The 16379-nt window shown below is 42.4% G+C and overlaps 1 protein-coding gene across 1 annotated transcript; it reads left to right on the forward strand.

Moving 5' to 3' along the window:
* Positions 1–1731: 1731 nt before the first annotated feature.
* TOB2 (transducer of ERBB2, 2) lies at positions 1732–15181 on the forward strand. Its single transcript, XM_077452290.1, has 2 exons — positions 1732–1979; positions 12601–15181. Exon 2 carries the CDS (start codon positions 12606–12608, stop codon positions 13500–13502), a length of 897 nt encoding a protein of 298 aa, XP_077308416.1. The 5' UTR covers positions 1732–1979; positions 12601–12605; the 3' UTR covers positions 13503–15181.
* The last annotated feature ends 1198 nt before the right edge of the window (positions 15182–16379 follow it).

Here is a 16379-nt window from a genome sequence, read left to right on the forward strand (position 1 = left end):
TTTTCGGCGTTTCACAGCAAGCCAGAACCGAGGAAGGAAATAATGTACGAAAATTCTTGCAAGACAAAGACTTTTTTTTTGTTGTTGTTTATTGCTTCTGATCATGTGTAGTCTTTTGTTTCCTGCTTTTTCTTGTACGAAATCGATACACATTAAACGAAAATTGTTCATTCTGTTCCCTTCTAAGGAAAATGTTAGTGTTTGTCCCTTCGGGAATTTTCGTTCAGAAGGTTGGAATCGGCTGTGGAAAGCTGTATATACACTATCAGAAAATCGTGCGTTCGTTCCTCGGACAAAAATGTTCGCCCGATTTCCTTATAGTGTGTACGAGCCTTAAGAGGCATTTCACACTGTTTTTTCACCACCCTAATGTGAAAGTAAACATTGATTTGAATGGAAATGGGTTTTGGTGAGCTTTTCAGGCACTTTTGTTTTGCATCAATGCGCTTAAAAAGCGTCTCAGTGTGAAAGGGCTCTTAGTTATGGTGGTCTCTGTGTATTATGTCACATTATGGGAAGCACATTTATTAGTATTCAGAGGGAAACAAAGCAATGCTTTTGATATGACAATCTATCCAATGTATAGGCATCAAAACTGCACTTAGGTAATTGATTGAAGCAAACAATATTCTTCCAGTTCCTCCAGACTGGAATGGTATGGTAAGTCATATCAGTGATGATTGGTGGTACGGTAAGTCATATCAGTGATGATTGGTGGTACGGTAGGTCATAGCAGTGATGATTGGTGGTACGGTAGGTCATATCAGCGATGATTGTTGGTACGGTAGGTCATATCAGCGATGATTGGTGGTACGGTAGGTCATAGCAGTGATGATTGGTGGTACGGTAGGTCATATCAGCGATGATTGGTGGTACGGTAGGTCATAGCAGTGATGATTGGTGGTACGGTAGGTCATACCAGCGATGATTGGTGGTACGGTAGGTCATATCAGCGATGATTGGTGGTACGGTAGGTCATAGCAGTGATGATTGGTGGTACGGTAGGTCATAGCAGCGATGATTGGTGGTACGGTAGGTCATAGCAGTGATGATTGGTGGTACGGTAGGTCATAGCAGTGATGATTGGTGGTACGGTAGGTCATAGCAGTGATGATTGGTGGTACGGTAGGTCATAGCAGTGATGATTGGTGGTACGGTAGGTCATATCAGCGATGATTGGTGGTACGGTAGGTCATAACAGTGATGATTGGTGGTACGGTAGGTCATAGCAGCGATGATTGGTGGTACGGTAGGTCATATCAGCGATGATTGGTGGTACGGTAGGTCATAGCAGTGATGATTGGTGGTACGGTAGGTCATATCAGCGATGATTGGTGGTACGGTAGGTCATATCAGCGATGATTGGTGGTACGGTAGGTCATATCAGTCATGATTGTTGGTACGGTAGGTCATATGGGTGATGATTGGTGGTATGGTAGGTCATATCAGTGATGATTGGTGGTACAGTAGGTCACATCAGTCATGATTGTTGGTACGGTAGGTCATATGAGTGATGATTGGTGGTACAGTAGGTCATATCAGTGATGATTGGTGGTTTGGTAGGTCACATCAGTGATGATTGTTGGTACGGTAGGTGCATCGCTCCAGTTTTCTGTTTACAGGTCCCAGAGTTCAGCAATGAAACAGTTAAGCTTGCAGGGGAAGCGGCTGGCTGTAGATCCGGCACTCCTTTGCGAGCCGCAGCACCTTGGGTGTGTGAATGTGGGATCCCTCCGCAGGGTTGCTAAGGGTGAAACTTTTCTCCTGACTTCCCTCACTTTGGGCCAAGGAGGAGGGAGGTAGCGGGATCCCAGCGGACTCTCGAACCCCTAAGTAGCACCCAAATAATATCGGGTGGGGGAAAAAAAAAAACAACAACTCACGGCGATACGTTCAAGCACTTTGTACACCTCCTCCTCCTGTTTCTCCCAAAGCACAGCCAAGCCCAGCACCAGGAATCTGACACAACTACCGACCAAGTAAGGCTTGTTTACCGGAGCGGGGGGCATTGTTTGGTGGGTCTGGGGAAAGGGGGACTCTAGTTTCGGTGCGGCCGGGGACGTGACACAAGCTGTTAGTATGTTTGCCTCTATATTCGGCCATATTTGCGTCTCCAGGCAATCCGTGGGAATGGACTCCACTTATACGAGCGACAAACATTTTGTTTTGTTTATTTTTGTTGTTGTCGGAGTGGAAGGTGGTGAGGAGAGGTGCGGGAGGCTCCATTTTTTTTTTTTTACCAATGATTAGTAGTGTAGTAGCTCCCAGCTGTCATGGTGTAGTCCCAGCCTCCATCTGTCACTCCTCTACTCAAGTAGCTGGATCTCCACACTTCCCTAAAGTGTACACATCACAGGGGAAATACAGCCAGCTGTGACAACTAAATCCTAATTTTCACCATTGGAGATGGCCGATCACCTTTTATTGTGTTATTGATAAGCGATCGCTCCAATCGTTGACCTCGTCACCCTCGGGTTAGTATTAGTGATTATAAAAATCAGACTTCATAAATTTGTAATCAACATTCTAGACCTATAGAAACCCTCAGTAAGGCTGTATGGAGCCCAAGTGCTGGGGATCCCTACTGCCATATGTTTATAGTTTGGGCTTGTTTTCGATCCTTTCGATGTATCATTCCTAAATGGTAATGATCTGATCCCCATCAGTCCTGATGGTCAGTTTGTAGATTCGGTGTGTAGTAAGTAGATTAATGTGTGTTTTTGCTCCATGTTTGGAATCTAATATGGCTGCCCATAGGGAAGCAGCTGACTCTCACAATCCTACCCAAGGCCTCAGCTCCTGGCATAAGAAGTGTTTGCTGCCCGTGTTTTATCATCTTTATTATATACTTATCTGCTCTTTAGATTTTGTTTTGGCATTTTTTATTTTTCCCAAACATGGAGCATAACCTTCCCTAAGATCAGTGTATTCCTCTCCAAAGAGGATTCGTGAACATGAAATACTATAAAAAGGCTTTCCCTTTGAGTAAACACGAAGGTGTAATAACGAATTGTAGTCGTGGTGTTTTCTGTAGGATGTAGTCAAAAGACGGAGCCATCCAGTTTTTGGCTACCATTTGTACATTTGTAACAGCTGCTCAGATATCCAATGTATGTCTTTGGTGTAACACATCATGATGATTGGGGGGTGGGGGTGTCAGGATGAGGCAGACATCTTTACAACATAGATCGCCCACTACATACCCAGAATTTACTATGCTTTGTTTTTTTTTTCTTTAGAATTTTCAACAGCCCGTCAAGGAAGCTCTTTTATTTTTTTTATTTATTTTTTTATAATTCTTAATTATTCTAAAATAAGTTTTTACTAATGCAATTAACAATCTGTTGCTGTCATGTTTGCTTGTACTATTTTTCACAAGTGGTTATTTCCTAATGGAGAAATCCACATCTACCCGCTTGTCCATGACACAAATAGAGGAGCACCTCCAAATGGGAAATTTTTAAACCTATAGCCGGCTACAAATCTTTTCAGGCGACCAGCTTTGTGTGGGGTGGACATGGAACAAAAAGGACATTTGCTTGGAAAACAGATCTGGGAGTACAAGGTTATTGGCCCCCTCCCTCTCACCTTGTTTAATGTGTAAACAGCCATTTAATGTCAGCTGCACCAGCCCTTTAAACATGTAGAAGAGGAGGCTGGTGATTGGTTGGGCTCTTCCACACCCCGCCTGACAGCTCCATCTAGAATGTTTTCCTTGTTGTTTTAACTCTTTGCTCTCCTTTTTTGGGTTCTTTTTTAGTATGCTAGTGAAGGCTTCAGCCATTCCTTCAAATGCTGTAACCCATCATGAATGTGACCTTTTGTGAGACGTTGGCAGTGCAAATATAATCCGATCTTTTCTTTAACCTTTTTTTCAACCATTAAATCCTGTAAGGGGAGGCAGTGGTGCCACTCAAGCTCTAGGATTTTTTTTTATTTTTTTTTCAGAGTACAGAATTTGTTTTCTAGTATACTGGGTATTGAGTATTACTATAAATGTCATTTCCCCCCCCTTTTTTTTTTTTTTTTTTGTTTTTCTCCCCTGACTACTATGGCACTGAAAATACAAACCAAGTATTGTAGTCGGTTCAGAGATTCTGGGTATGATCAGTAAAATGTAATTCATCTTAATGACTGTAAGGGTTTCTTTAGTTTCCTTTGCGTTTTTTGGGATGAATGATAAAGTGCAGCTTATTGTAAAACTATATAGCTAATCACAAATATAACAGTTTTGTTTTGCACTTAACGTACAATTTCAGGCAGAACCTAACTAGTCTTAAAATGAATTTTTTTACGTTTTGACCATAGATACACTTTAAGGGGAAACTATTATGCAATTAGGAAGTCATTTTGTTCATAGCACTGAAGCTGTTTCGCTGCAGTTCTGCTGTGTCTGAATAGCTATTGATGTGCAATGGAGCTTCATCAGTCACTGGGATCATGGATTATCTTCAGATCTGTTATTGTCAAGACACAGCCTTGTCAAAAAGGATATTGCCAGAGGTGAACTGTCCTCCCAGATATACCTTGAAGCAGGTCTATGTTGTGTACTACCATAAAAACGGAGGATTGAAACTCGCATGATTGGTTTCATTTAGACCGTTTTGCTATTGTGAAAACTGTTTTTAATGGGTTATTTTTTTTAATTGTACATTGAGGGACACAGGATTGTAATTCGGATACAATAGAGGTTTGGTGTTGCCTTCAGAAGATTAGACACAGGGAAAACAAAGCTGTAAGTGCATAAGGGGCGCCCCCTCCCCCCTAATCCATGCACCGACCCTCTAATTTACATGCATGGCACCGGAGGCATGGATTTCAAATTTGTGTATATATATATATTTTTTTTAACATGATTAGAGCCTGAGGCGCTGACTTAAAAAAAAAAAAAAGGGTGGGCTCGGGGTGCAGAGCACTGGGTCCTGAGACCTGATTGGCCAGGGAGTCTTAGGACCCACTTCCTGTTCGGCCAGGAGGAGAGGCCCTGGAGCGAGAAGCAGCAGCCCTACCCTGGATCCTTGCCACCTGCATTCTAAGGTAAGGAGGCCTCTGCCACCTTTCCGTCTGTCTCTTTGCACATCAGCCACCACTGGTAGAGATCCTTCCACTCAGGCTGCATTGTGGGTTTGTTTTTTGTTCTTGGTTTTCGTGTTTTTTTTGTTTTGTTTTTACCTAGCTTTGGAGGCTGTATCCAGACCTCATTGCAAGGGAGAAATTGGACTGGTGGCCTGCAGTGTGTTCTTGGAGCACCTTGCTCTGCTGAATAGTTTGGTGGAACTCTCTCCCTGAATACTCCTTATGCCTATCGGGAGGGGAATAATTTAGATAGGAGCCATACCCTGTCTAATGTATCCAAGCTACCTTAAGTAGGATGCTTCATAGCTCTTCAAAACCCAAAAAAGCATCAACTCAAGAGCACCAGCTGCAATACATTTGGAGGCAAACTTGATGGACAGAGGAGATACAGCACTATTTTTTTTTTTTTTTATTTGGTGCTCACTGCCCATGCATCCCTACTAGGTGTTTTGGAGCACACGCACGCCAGCTCAGTCTCTTCTGCCATCTCCCAAGCCTCACCATGTTCCTCCAGAATGTTTTCTTGTGCTCCCTGCTGCCTCCTATGAGAATTCTGCAGACAGTATTAACCCTTCTGATCTGCAGTGTTCTTGTGAATGCATATTGTGGCATATCCCTCTTGCGCATATATAGATGGATATCATAAGTGCAAAGGCAGCAGTTCCGCCAGGCCTTGCCAGTTTACAATCCACTAATAGATACTTCAGTTTATGCAGAGCAATTGGCGCTCATTTCACAGCTTTCTGCATCAGTTATTCTTCAGCATACCTTTTTTGGAGTCTATACCTGTACCCATCCTTGGCTAAGGATGAAGCTTTTTCTGTGTTTTCGATGATCTGGTACATGAGGAGTTTGTCTGATCCCTGAAGCTAAGGATACAATTTTGGTCCTTGTTTGACACATGCATAAGGTCACCAGCCAATCTGGCTTCTCTAAAAAGTCGCTCCTTTTCCTAGACATTTACTTTTCTTGCACCCTGGAAAGCATAATTCTAATGGTGCAAAGACTTTCCATCCCCGGAATTACTTTCTGTAACCACTCCTATCTTTTCCCCAGTGTGGACTGGCTCAATATCTGGCCTGGAGTACCATCAAGGGTCAAGTCTCTGCCCTAGTGATTTATTTTTCAAAGAAAGGGGAAAGGTTCTTTTCACATATATGCAAATCGGATGAGATTTTATTGCATCTGATCCGCATAACATGAACCAGCAGCCGGTTCACACATGTGCGGGGTGGTCGCAGTGCGCTATTAAAAGTCCTGTGTGTTTTTAGTCAGGTTCAGATGCGATTTCAGGTACAAATTTGCACATGAATGGCTTGAAAAGAACCGCGCCGGACTTCTGCTTTAAAACCATGGCTGCATATATGTGAACTCAGCCTCGGTGCTTTAGTGAATGCCCTTCTACAGGAAATCGTGCAATGTTCCTCTATTGTACCCCAGTGAATCTTGGCTTTTTTTTTTTTTTTTTTTCTTCTGTCCGTTGTTCAGAAACTGCCCTTTGAACCCATCATGGACATTCCCTTGTCTACTCTTGCTCACAAGGCTGCCATACTCATTATTTCGGTGAGGCGAGTTTGATTTGGCCTTCTTCTCCTGTTAAAAATAAATAAATCCCTTTTTTGTTCCAGAGACAAGGTTGTCCTGAGGCCTAAGTCCTCTTTTCTCACCAAAGTGGTTCTTTTTCTCCACCTTCTCCCACATCGATATCCTGCTCCACAACATCCCGAATAGATTTCTCTCCACTGTCTGGATATGGTACCTGATGTTTGAATCAGACAGCTACAGCTTCTCTTTGACAAAGTGACTTGTTTTTTTTTGTCATTCCTCAGTGTTGATAGGAGGACCACTTTCTCTGGCGGATTTGGCAGTTGGTCATTCAAGTCTATAGATAAGATTCACCTTTCCCTTTCAAGGCACTCTGAGGTCATTTAGTGCTTGGTGGACTTTTCAGCATCAGGAATCTTTATATCCGATCTGCAAGGCTGCCACCCGGTCTTCTGTTTGTCAAATTTTAACAGTTGGAAGTTCAGGCTTCATCTGATGCCAGCTTCATGTTTGGAAGGTTCTTCAGGCAGCTCTCTAAGCTCTTTTAAGCTTTTTGGTTGGTTACTTGTTGGCCTGTTAGCATTATGTTTCCTGTGTTGCCAAGCCCTATGGACTGCATTTTGGATGTCCTATTTTTTTTTTTTTTTTTTTTTTAATTGTTTGCCCCCTCATCATGACCAAGGCATTTTTTCCCGATACGGCACTGTTACTTTAACGCATAGTTGGGTGGGGCGACGCTGTACCCAAAAGGGGAAAAAAAACGATTATATATATATATATATATTTTATTTTTCTTTTGTGTGTTTATATATATATATATTCGGTGATCAGTGACTTTTACAGTGATATATCGGACACCTAAATTACACTTTTTGGGGACCAGTGACACTAATACAGTGATCAGTGCTAAACAATATGCACTGTTACTGTACTAATGACACTGACAGTGAAGGGGTTAGCATCAGGGGGTTATCAAAGGGTTAAATGTGTTCCTTGGGGGAATGTAAAGCAGGAACACAGGATCAGCACGTTCTTCTCTCACAGAACGACTATCTGCCTTGTTTCCGCCTTTCTCCTGAACAATCAGCAGGTCCTGGTGGACATCGCATCCATCAGACCCACTGATTGGCTCCCGCTGTGTCCAATCGCAGCCGGAATTGTGTCACCAGCGATGCGCATGCCCGCCACCCAGACCAGAAATGTCAGATCACGTACCAGTTAATCTACGGTGGGCAGTTGCTAAGCCTTATAGGCAAAAAAAATAAATAAAACGGTTATTTGGGGAGATATTCACCCGGGATGCAGCCATTTGCTTCACTGAAGGTTCGGCATACGTTGCCGGGCCTTCAGAGCTTTGTGACGAAACCAAGGACTGTCACTTGCATACATGGGAGTGACGTCATCGTGGCTCTGGCTAATCATAGTCGGAGCGCACGACCCTGAAAGAAAGACTGGGGTAAGATGTCAGCCCTCTCAGCAGTGGCCACGTGCCACTGGAAGCCTTCATTACAAGGTAAGTATTTCATAATGTGCTAGTGTGCGACGTAGACTAGCACATTATGCAATTGCCTTTAAAGTGGCTGAGAGAGTGTGTGTGTGTTTGCGTTTTTTTTTTTGTTAGTTTACATTTAAGTAAAAAAAAAAAAAAATCTGGTAAATACACATGAGTTATTGCAGATAATATATTTTAGACGTTTGAAACTAGTGCTACCTGTAAAATGTCAACTTGAAGCATTCACTTTTATTGGGTCTGCCTTTTACAAAGCTCACCTTTCAGATTATTGAATGGTGGTGCTGATCTATGTAAACTCCTGCGCAAAAAAAAAAAAATATATATATATATATATATATATATATATATATATATATATATATATATATATATATATATATATATATATATATATTTGTATTCAGCTTTGGCTGTGCTTGTGACATTCTGCTTAGGCCTACACCTGGCACGTTATCAATGGGTATTTCTAGAACTTGACAGAGGAAACAATGGATGTTAACTATCCAGATGGTTTTCTTGACAATGGTTTCTTGCCTCATATCGGCCAGTTAGAACTTTTCATGCTTTTATAGACCATTATCCTGAATAAATATATATCGCCCTTTTTTATTTTAATTTTTTTATATATTTTCATGTGACAGCACTGAAGAAATGACACTTTACTACAATGTCAATTTGTTGCCCCCTCAAAACAACACCAAACAGCCATTTAATGTCTAAACCGGTGGCAACAAAAGTGAATACACCCCTAAGTGAAAATGTCTAAATTGGGCTCAAAGTGTCAATATTTTGTGTGGCCACTAGGGGTGCAACTCATGGATTGGATCGTTCCTCGGATCTTTTTTCGGATCAGCAAATAATAATTTAAATTGCAAAAACCTGTGAAAATTCCACCGCCATATAGTCCCCACTGTAATATCCACAATCTCCCCCCACTGTAATATTGGCTGAGCATGGCAGGGTATTGCAGAGTAGGCTGTCAAAGAGCAGCGGTGTGGGCACTACAAATGCAGCCCACAGCACTGCACTCATCCGATCTCTCCCCCTCCACTGTACAGATCAGGGGAGAGGGGTTGTTTACAAGTGATCGCTCCATCATTTGATGGAGCGATCACATTGTAAATGGCCTGGGTGTAGAAAGATGGCCGCCGCTTCAGAGCTAGGCCAAAGCCACTGCCTTTCCTAAGGCTGTGACCGCGGATCGCAATGTGTGCCGATCCGAGCGGGGTGACCCGTTCGGATCACGGATTGGTGCACCCCTAGTGGCCATCATTATTTTCCAGCACTGCCTTTGGCCCTCTTGGGCATGGAGTTCACCAAAGCTTCATAGGTTGCCACTGGAGTCCTCTTACACTCCTCTATGATGACATCACAGAGCTGGTGGATGTAATGCTGCGTACACACGTAGCCAACTATACGGCGTATTAAGTCCGCTGGACTTTTGAAATGAATGGACTCGCCCACACACGCGGGGGAAAGACCGCTCATTTTGAGCACGTCTCCAGGTAGCCGGGGCCAGCGAAGGAGGCGTCGCTGGCCCTGTCACCTGGTATAGACTTAAAGGGGAATCCCTACGCCAAAAAATCGGCGTGGGGTCCCCCCCTAGGTCCACATCAGACCCTTATCCAAGCACGCTACCCGGCCTGCCAGGAAAGGGGGTGGGGACGAGCGAGCTCCCCTCGTGAGCCGTACCAGGCCGTGTGCCCTCAACATGGGGGGGGGTGCCTTGGGGAAGGGAAGGCTGCGCGGCCCCCCCACCCCAAAGCACCTTGTCCCCATGTTGACGAGGACAAGGGCCTCTTCCCGACAACCCTGGTTGTTGGTGTCTGCGGGGGCTTATCGGAATCCGGGAGCCCCCTTTAATAAGGGGGCCCCCGGATACCGGCCCCCACCCTATGTGAATGAGTATGGGGCATTCATCTGTAAAAATTAAATAAATAAAATAAAAAAAAAAGGAAAAAAAACACAACACACAAGGGTTAAAATAGTTTATTGCGCAGCTCCGGGGGTCTTCTCGCCGGACTCCTCTGCTATCTTCTGCTCTTTTGCTAGCTCTTTCACTAGCGGAGGGGCCCGGCTTTCTTCTTCCAACTTCGGGGGTCTTGTCCCCCTCTTCGGTTCTTCTTGCCGGGCCACCGCGCCGCCTTCTAGCTCTTTTACAAGCGGTGGCCCGGTCTTCTGTCGTCTTCTTCTCTTCAGATGTTGCCTCGTCGCTGTCTCCGCTCACAATGACAGGGACGCGGCGTGCTGCGACTTGTATAGGGACATCACCGGATGATGTCCCCGCCCATCATGATGTCACAGTCCCAGGGGATGCTGGGACTATTCATACCTTTAAACTGGAATGATAAAACATATCCCATATAACTTATCTTCCTGAAAACAGAACACATTGCTCCCCCAGAATGTTTTTATAAAGAGAAGTATGGCCAAAGCTTCTTTTGGCCATACGTCTCTTCTGAGTAACAAGTGCACTTACTTTTGCTTTCCTGTGATCTGTCAGTGCTGCTACAGGCTCTGGAAGGATCCCAACCAGGATCCATCCAGCTGCCTGGGTAACATCTGGCTCTGCCTCGCAACATGCTGCTGAGAGCCAAAGCCAGCTGCCCACCCCCTCTAGACCAGTGTTCCAGTGAGTGCTGGAGGGGTACAGTGGAGAGCAATGACTGATGGTTACCACTCTCAGCTCTGAGAGCTGAATGATCAGTGGTCCTTGAGGGGGGGGGGAGGGAGGGAGGGAGGGGGGTTTGTGTGTTGTTGTTTTTTGTTGACCCTGTTGTCACAGTACCATCTTTAACTTTTTCTACTGGGAAAAGTGAATGTTTCCTCAATTAAATGAATAAGGAAAAGCTGTGAGTGGTGTTTTTTTATTTTTTTTATTTTTAATTTTGAGATGCACCTGTGGGTATTCAAATTTAACTTTTTGATATTCTATTTCAGTAATTCAATTCAAAAAGTTAAATGGTTATAGATATATTATATAGATGAGTTATACACTGTGATTTATTTTTTGATTATGGCTTACAGCTAGTGAAAAACCCAAAATTCAGTATCTCTCAAAATTTTGAATATTATAGACCAATAAAAAAAAAATAATACAGAAATGTGGGCTTACTGAAAAGTATTTCCATGTACAGTATAGTATGCACTCAATAGTTTGATCAGGGCTCCTTTTGCATGAATTACTGCATCAATGCAGAGTAGCATGGAGGTGCTCAGCCTGTGGAACTGCTGAGGTGTTATGGAAGTGCAGGTTGCTTTGGTAGCGGCCTTCTGCTCGTCTGGTGTCTCTCCCCTTCCACTTGCCAATACCCCACAGATTCTCTATGGGATTTAGGTCAGGCGAGTTCGCTGGCCAGTCAAGCAGTGATACCATGATTATTAAACCAGGTATTTGTACTTTTTGGTAGTGTGGGCAGGTGCCAAGTCCTACTGAAAAATGAAATCCGCATCTCCCGAAAGCTGGGCAGCAAAGAAGCATGAAGTGTTCTAGAATTTCCTGCTAGAGGGCTGTGCTGACTTTGGACTTGATACAACACCGTGAACCAGCAGATGACTCCCCAAATCATCACTGACTGTAGAAAATTTAGCATTTAATTTCATAATCAAAGTTCCAGAGCCTGGAGGAAGAGTGGAGAGGCACAGAATCCAAGTTGTATGAGGTCCACTCTGAGGTTTCCACAGTCAGGGGCTGTCTCCATGCCAAGCTGCATTGATGCAGTAATTCCTTAAAAAGGAGCCCCAAGTATTGAGTGCATACTATGCTATACATGGACACTACGGAATATATTACTATAGTTACATGGTATTGAAACGCTTTTAAAGCTGAACTTTAGGGAAAAATAAAATTACCCTTGCAGTGGGCCCTCCCTATCCATACTTCAAGGGTAATTCTTTTTGTGTCTTTGCCAATTTTAAATGCAGAGTTTACTTGCCTTATCCCTTCCCCAGCGGTCAGTGCTTGCCTCTTCCTCTGAGACTCTGGGTTGTGAGCAGCACCTCCATGTCCTTGATTACATTGCAGGACTGGTGAGTGTGACACTGGGGCAGAATGCCAAAGACAAGTAACTTCAAGGGACCAGCTGCACAGAGAGGAAGCCTTGCAAGGAGTGAGGGATAAAGTAAGCAGAAGCTGTGTTTTAAAGCCCACCCCAAACATAAATGAGCATTTACCCCTTAGCCCCACTGCAAGGGTAATTTTAACGATTTTTTTGTTTTTTTGTTTTTTTTTTTCTCCATGGAGTTCAGCTTTAAGAATTTTGTGAACGTTGTTTAGTACAAAAAAAATTCTCTTTTTTTGGCTTCCTTTGTGTGTTTAGGAAACTGTATCCTTGATCCAATTAAACCAGATGGTTGCATAGGTGGTGGTGTTTAAATTTTGTCTTGTGGTGTTAAGTATATAAATTAACAAACAACAAGTTTTGTGTAACATACTATTTATTTATTTTTTGTTTTCCTGTCCTCAGAGAATATGCATCTGGAGATTAAGGTCGCCCTGAATTTTATTATTTCATACCTGTATAATAAGCTTCCAAGAAGAAGAGCTGATCTGTTTGGAGAAGAGTTAGAGAGGCTTTTAAAAGGCAAATACGAAGGGCACTGGTACCCGGAAAAACCTCTGAAGGGCTCTGGCTATCGCTGTGTTCACATTGGTGAAACTGTGGATCCGGTAGTTGAGCAAGCAGCACGCAGGAGTGGGCTTGATATAGATGATGTAAGAGCAAATGTACCAGAAGAGCTCAGTGTTTGGATTGATCCATTTGAAGTGTCTTACCAAATTGGGGAGAAAGGAACCGTTAAAGTATTGTACTTGGAAGATGTAGAAAGCAGCACTGAGCTGGACAAAGAGATAAAGAGTAGCTTCAATCCTGAAGCACAAGCATTTATCCCAATCACTAACCAAGAAACCTCACTGTCCAACTCGCCATCTCCATCTTTTGGTCAGTCCCCAAGTCCAACTTTTATCCCTCGTGCCACCCAGCCCATTACCTTTACTACTGCCACCTTTGCAGCTACCAAATTTGGCTCAACCAAGATGAAGAAAGGAGGTCAGCGCATGGCACGATCGCCCACCAATAACTTGGCAAAGCACAAGGGTTTGTCTCTGTCAATGCATTCATTAAACTTCAGCCCAGCCCAGGGAGCTCCATCCCAGCTTTCTCCAAATGCCAAGGAGTTTGTCTTCAGTGGACCACCTGGGCTTTTCTATGATGGGGATAGCCAGAATCTACCAAGCCCAGGCCAGTTTGCTACTCCATTCAACACTGGGAGCAGTCTATTCAATGATAAATCCCCTTTTGTGGATGGATTGAACTTCAGCCTTCCTTATCCAAGCCAGCCTTTCCAGCCTGTTGTCTTGGCTAATTAAATTTATTGAATTTCTATAACCTCCTCCCCATTTTCATTTCTTTTCAAAAGAAAAAAAATTGATTTTGATTTATAAAATTAAAACAATGGTAACACAGCTATTTACTGGGAGACAATGTACTTGGACTGCATTGCTACTGGACGCTTGTGAAGTTCTCATCTTTTTACAAGAAAATGCATATATATTAAAGTATATATATAAATATACGGAGAGTATATGGATATCTAGTCAGTTTCTTTATTTTTTTACCTTTGTCATTGGATGCATCAGAAGAAGTAGAAATGTTTTGGGAATTGTTTTCCCCTTATGTGCCCTAAGGAGGAAGGAAAATAAGACTGAAGGCTCTTGACTATCTGCACCACCATATCAACAAGTGTCCCTGCAGCAGGATTGGCACACAAAAATGACTGGTACACTTTGCAGCTAGTCCTTTTTTTTTTTTTTTTTTTTTTTTTTTTTTCTTCTTATATGATCCTCTTCTGCCAGCCAGGAAGAACAACTGAAACCTAACAATGAGTTAGACTTTTTTTTCCCCTGTAATTCTCCAACACTGTCTATTCGCACTATTACTTCTCGTCTCTCTTTATAGTCTTCAAAACTTCTGTCTTCTATCCTTGTGTTCCTTTTTTTTTCGAGTTTTACTTAAAAGCACTGCACGATCAATTCTAGCAAGTCTTCTGCAAGACAAGTAAAATGGTTCCTCAGTCAGTACTGTACTCTGCATTGTCTCCATGGGTTTGATCATTCTGTAACAATGGTGATCAAGCTGTAGAGGGCTCTGATCCATGTTTTGGTAAAACTTTCCAGCATGCCCAAAAGCATTGTTTTAATTTCGGCAAAAAATGCCGACTATATTTGGCCACAAATGTTCTAAAGATGACCTTGAGAATGATGGCTCGGTATAATGCACTATCTTTGGAATGATTATGAGTTTGGCTTGTTGGGGGCACTCTGAGACATTGCAGATTATATGTAGAATTTTATTGTCTTTTACTGATAGAGGGCCTGCTACAATAGTTGTGCTAAATCTATTCAATACAAAGCAAAAATATTTGGTCTCCCACTGTGGATGTCTAATGGGCAACAATGAAGAATTGGGAGCTCAACTTATCTGCACTTTTAAGGTTAAATTTAAAGTAGAACTTTTCTTTTGCTCTTCTAGCAGTATTATAAGACATCGCCTGAGCCCCTTACAACAAGTTTGACAGTGTCTTTTTGTTGTAAGATCACATTGTGGTGGTATTGTTTCCTTCTACTTTCTGACCTCTTGATAAAGAAGGCATATTTAGGTATAGCAAACATATTCTATTCCTTGTCAAAAATAGGCCAGCGTGGCTGAAATGATGGCATTGGATAAATATAATATATTAACAAATGTTTTATATTATATCTATATTTTTAAAGCTGTTTATAAATCCATTTTTTTATTTATTTTATTTTCTAAGATGACTTTTGGGATATGCATTGTGTAAGGATCAGAAATGAAAATTATATATTTAACAAAAAAGAAAAAAAAAAAAAAGGAAAAAAAAACTATAGCCCAGCCTCTCCATGAATGCAAATCCATCATTACTAAAGGTGTCCTTAAGACCAACCATGAAGGGTAACTGGTTTCCTCTGAGGTAGATGGCCAATGTCCATGTTGGATTTCAAAAATAAAAATAATTTACTGCTTAGTACTTAAGACTAAAGGTCCTTTTTTCTTTTTCAGCCTTGTCACTCTCAAATGCACTTTTGCTTAAAGTGATTGTAAAATCTCGTGGTGTGTGGTTTTTTTTTTTTTTTTTTTTTATAAAAAAATAACAAACATGTTATCCTTGCCTGCTCTGTGTACAGTAGTGGTTTTGCACAGATCCTCCTCTTCTCTGGTCCCTCTTTAGTGTTCCTAGCTCCTCCTGTTGAGTGCCCACACAGCAGGCAGCTTGCTATGGGGGCACTTGAGCCCAGTCACATTCAGACATGGAGCTGCAGCCCAGCCCTGCCCCCTTTCTCTCCTCATTGGATGGCTGACTGACTTTGACAGCAGCAGGAGCCAATGGCGCTGCACTGCTGGCTGTTTAATAAGGAGTGAAGTACCGGGCAGCCGAGTCTTTCATGTAAAATCGCTGGATCAAGATGGGGCTCAGCTAAGTATTATGGGGGGCTGAGGAGGGCTGCTTTTTGTCTTCATGCATAGAATGCATGAGGATTAAAAAAAAAAAAAAGTTCTGCCTTTTTATAACCCCTTTAAATGCAGGGAGAAACCTCTCCAATGCTTTTACATTTGATTGTCTCCAGGAAATAGAAATATATGTAATGGATATTTCTCATTAGCATTCATTTGGACTATACCTGTTTTAGGCAGCTCTACATCAACCTGTTAAGCCCAGTTTACATATTTATGTATTTTTAATATCAACTTTCACCTCCTGTATATTGTATGTAAGCTGTTCTAGAATGCAGCCAGAGCCATAAACAGCAGTCTGTGGCGCTTGATACAGATACTGGTCACTGCTCATAAGCCCCCATCCTACCTGTCCTTTTTTTTTTTTTTTTTTTTTTTCTGCTTACTTTCTTACAGGTCGTCTTTATATTAAGTGCATAACAAACTTTGCACTTTTTCCAGTTGTAAACTATGGAGTTGATTTTACTAAAAGCAAATAGACTGTACACTTTGAAAATGCAGATGCTCCAAAGCTTGGTAAATGAGGTAAAGCTTAATTTTTGCAAAAAGTACCCAATTGTGTGCGAGTAAAAAAAAAAAACGGTATTTTTGCTTGCACATGATTGGATGATGGAAGTTCAGTAGAGCTTTTGCTCATTTACTAAGTTCTGGGACAGCTGCTCTTGCAGAGTGCAACTTCACTCTGGCTTTAGTAACTCAACCCCTATGTGTAG

The sequence above is a fragment of the Lithobates pipiens genome, unplaced genomic scaffold (genome assembly GCF_037356315.1).
Source record: "Lithobates pipiens isolate NorthernLeopardFrog02 unplaced genomic scaffold, aLitPip1_a1.2 Scaffold_23, whole genome shotgun sequence".
Classification (NCBI taxonomy): Eukaryota; Metazoa; Chordata; class Amphibia; order Anura; family Ranidae; genus Lithobates; species Lithobates pipiens.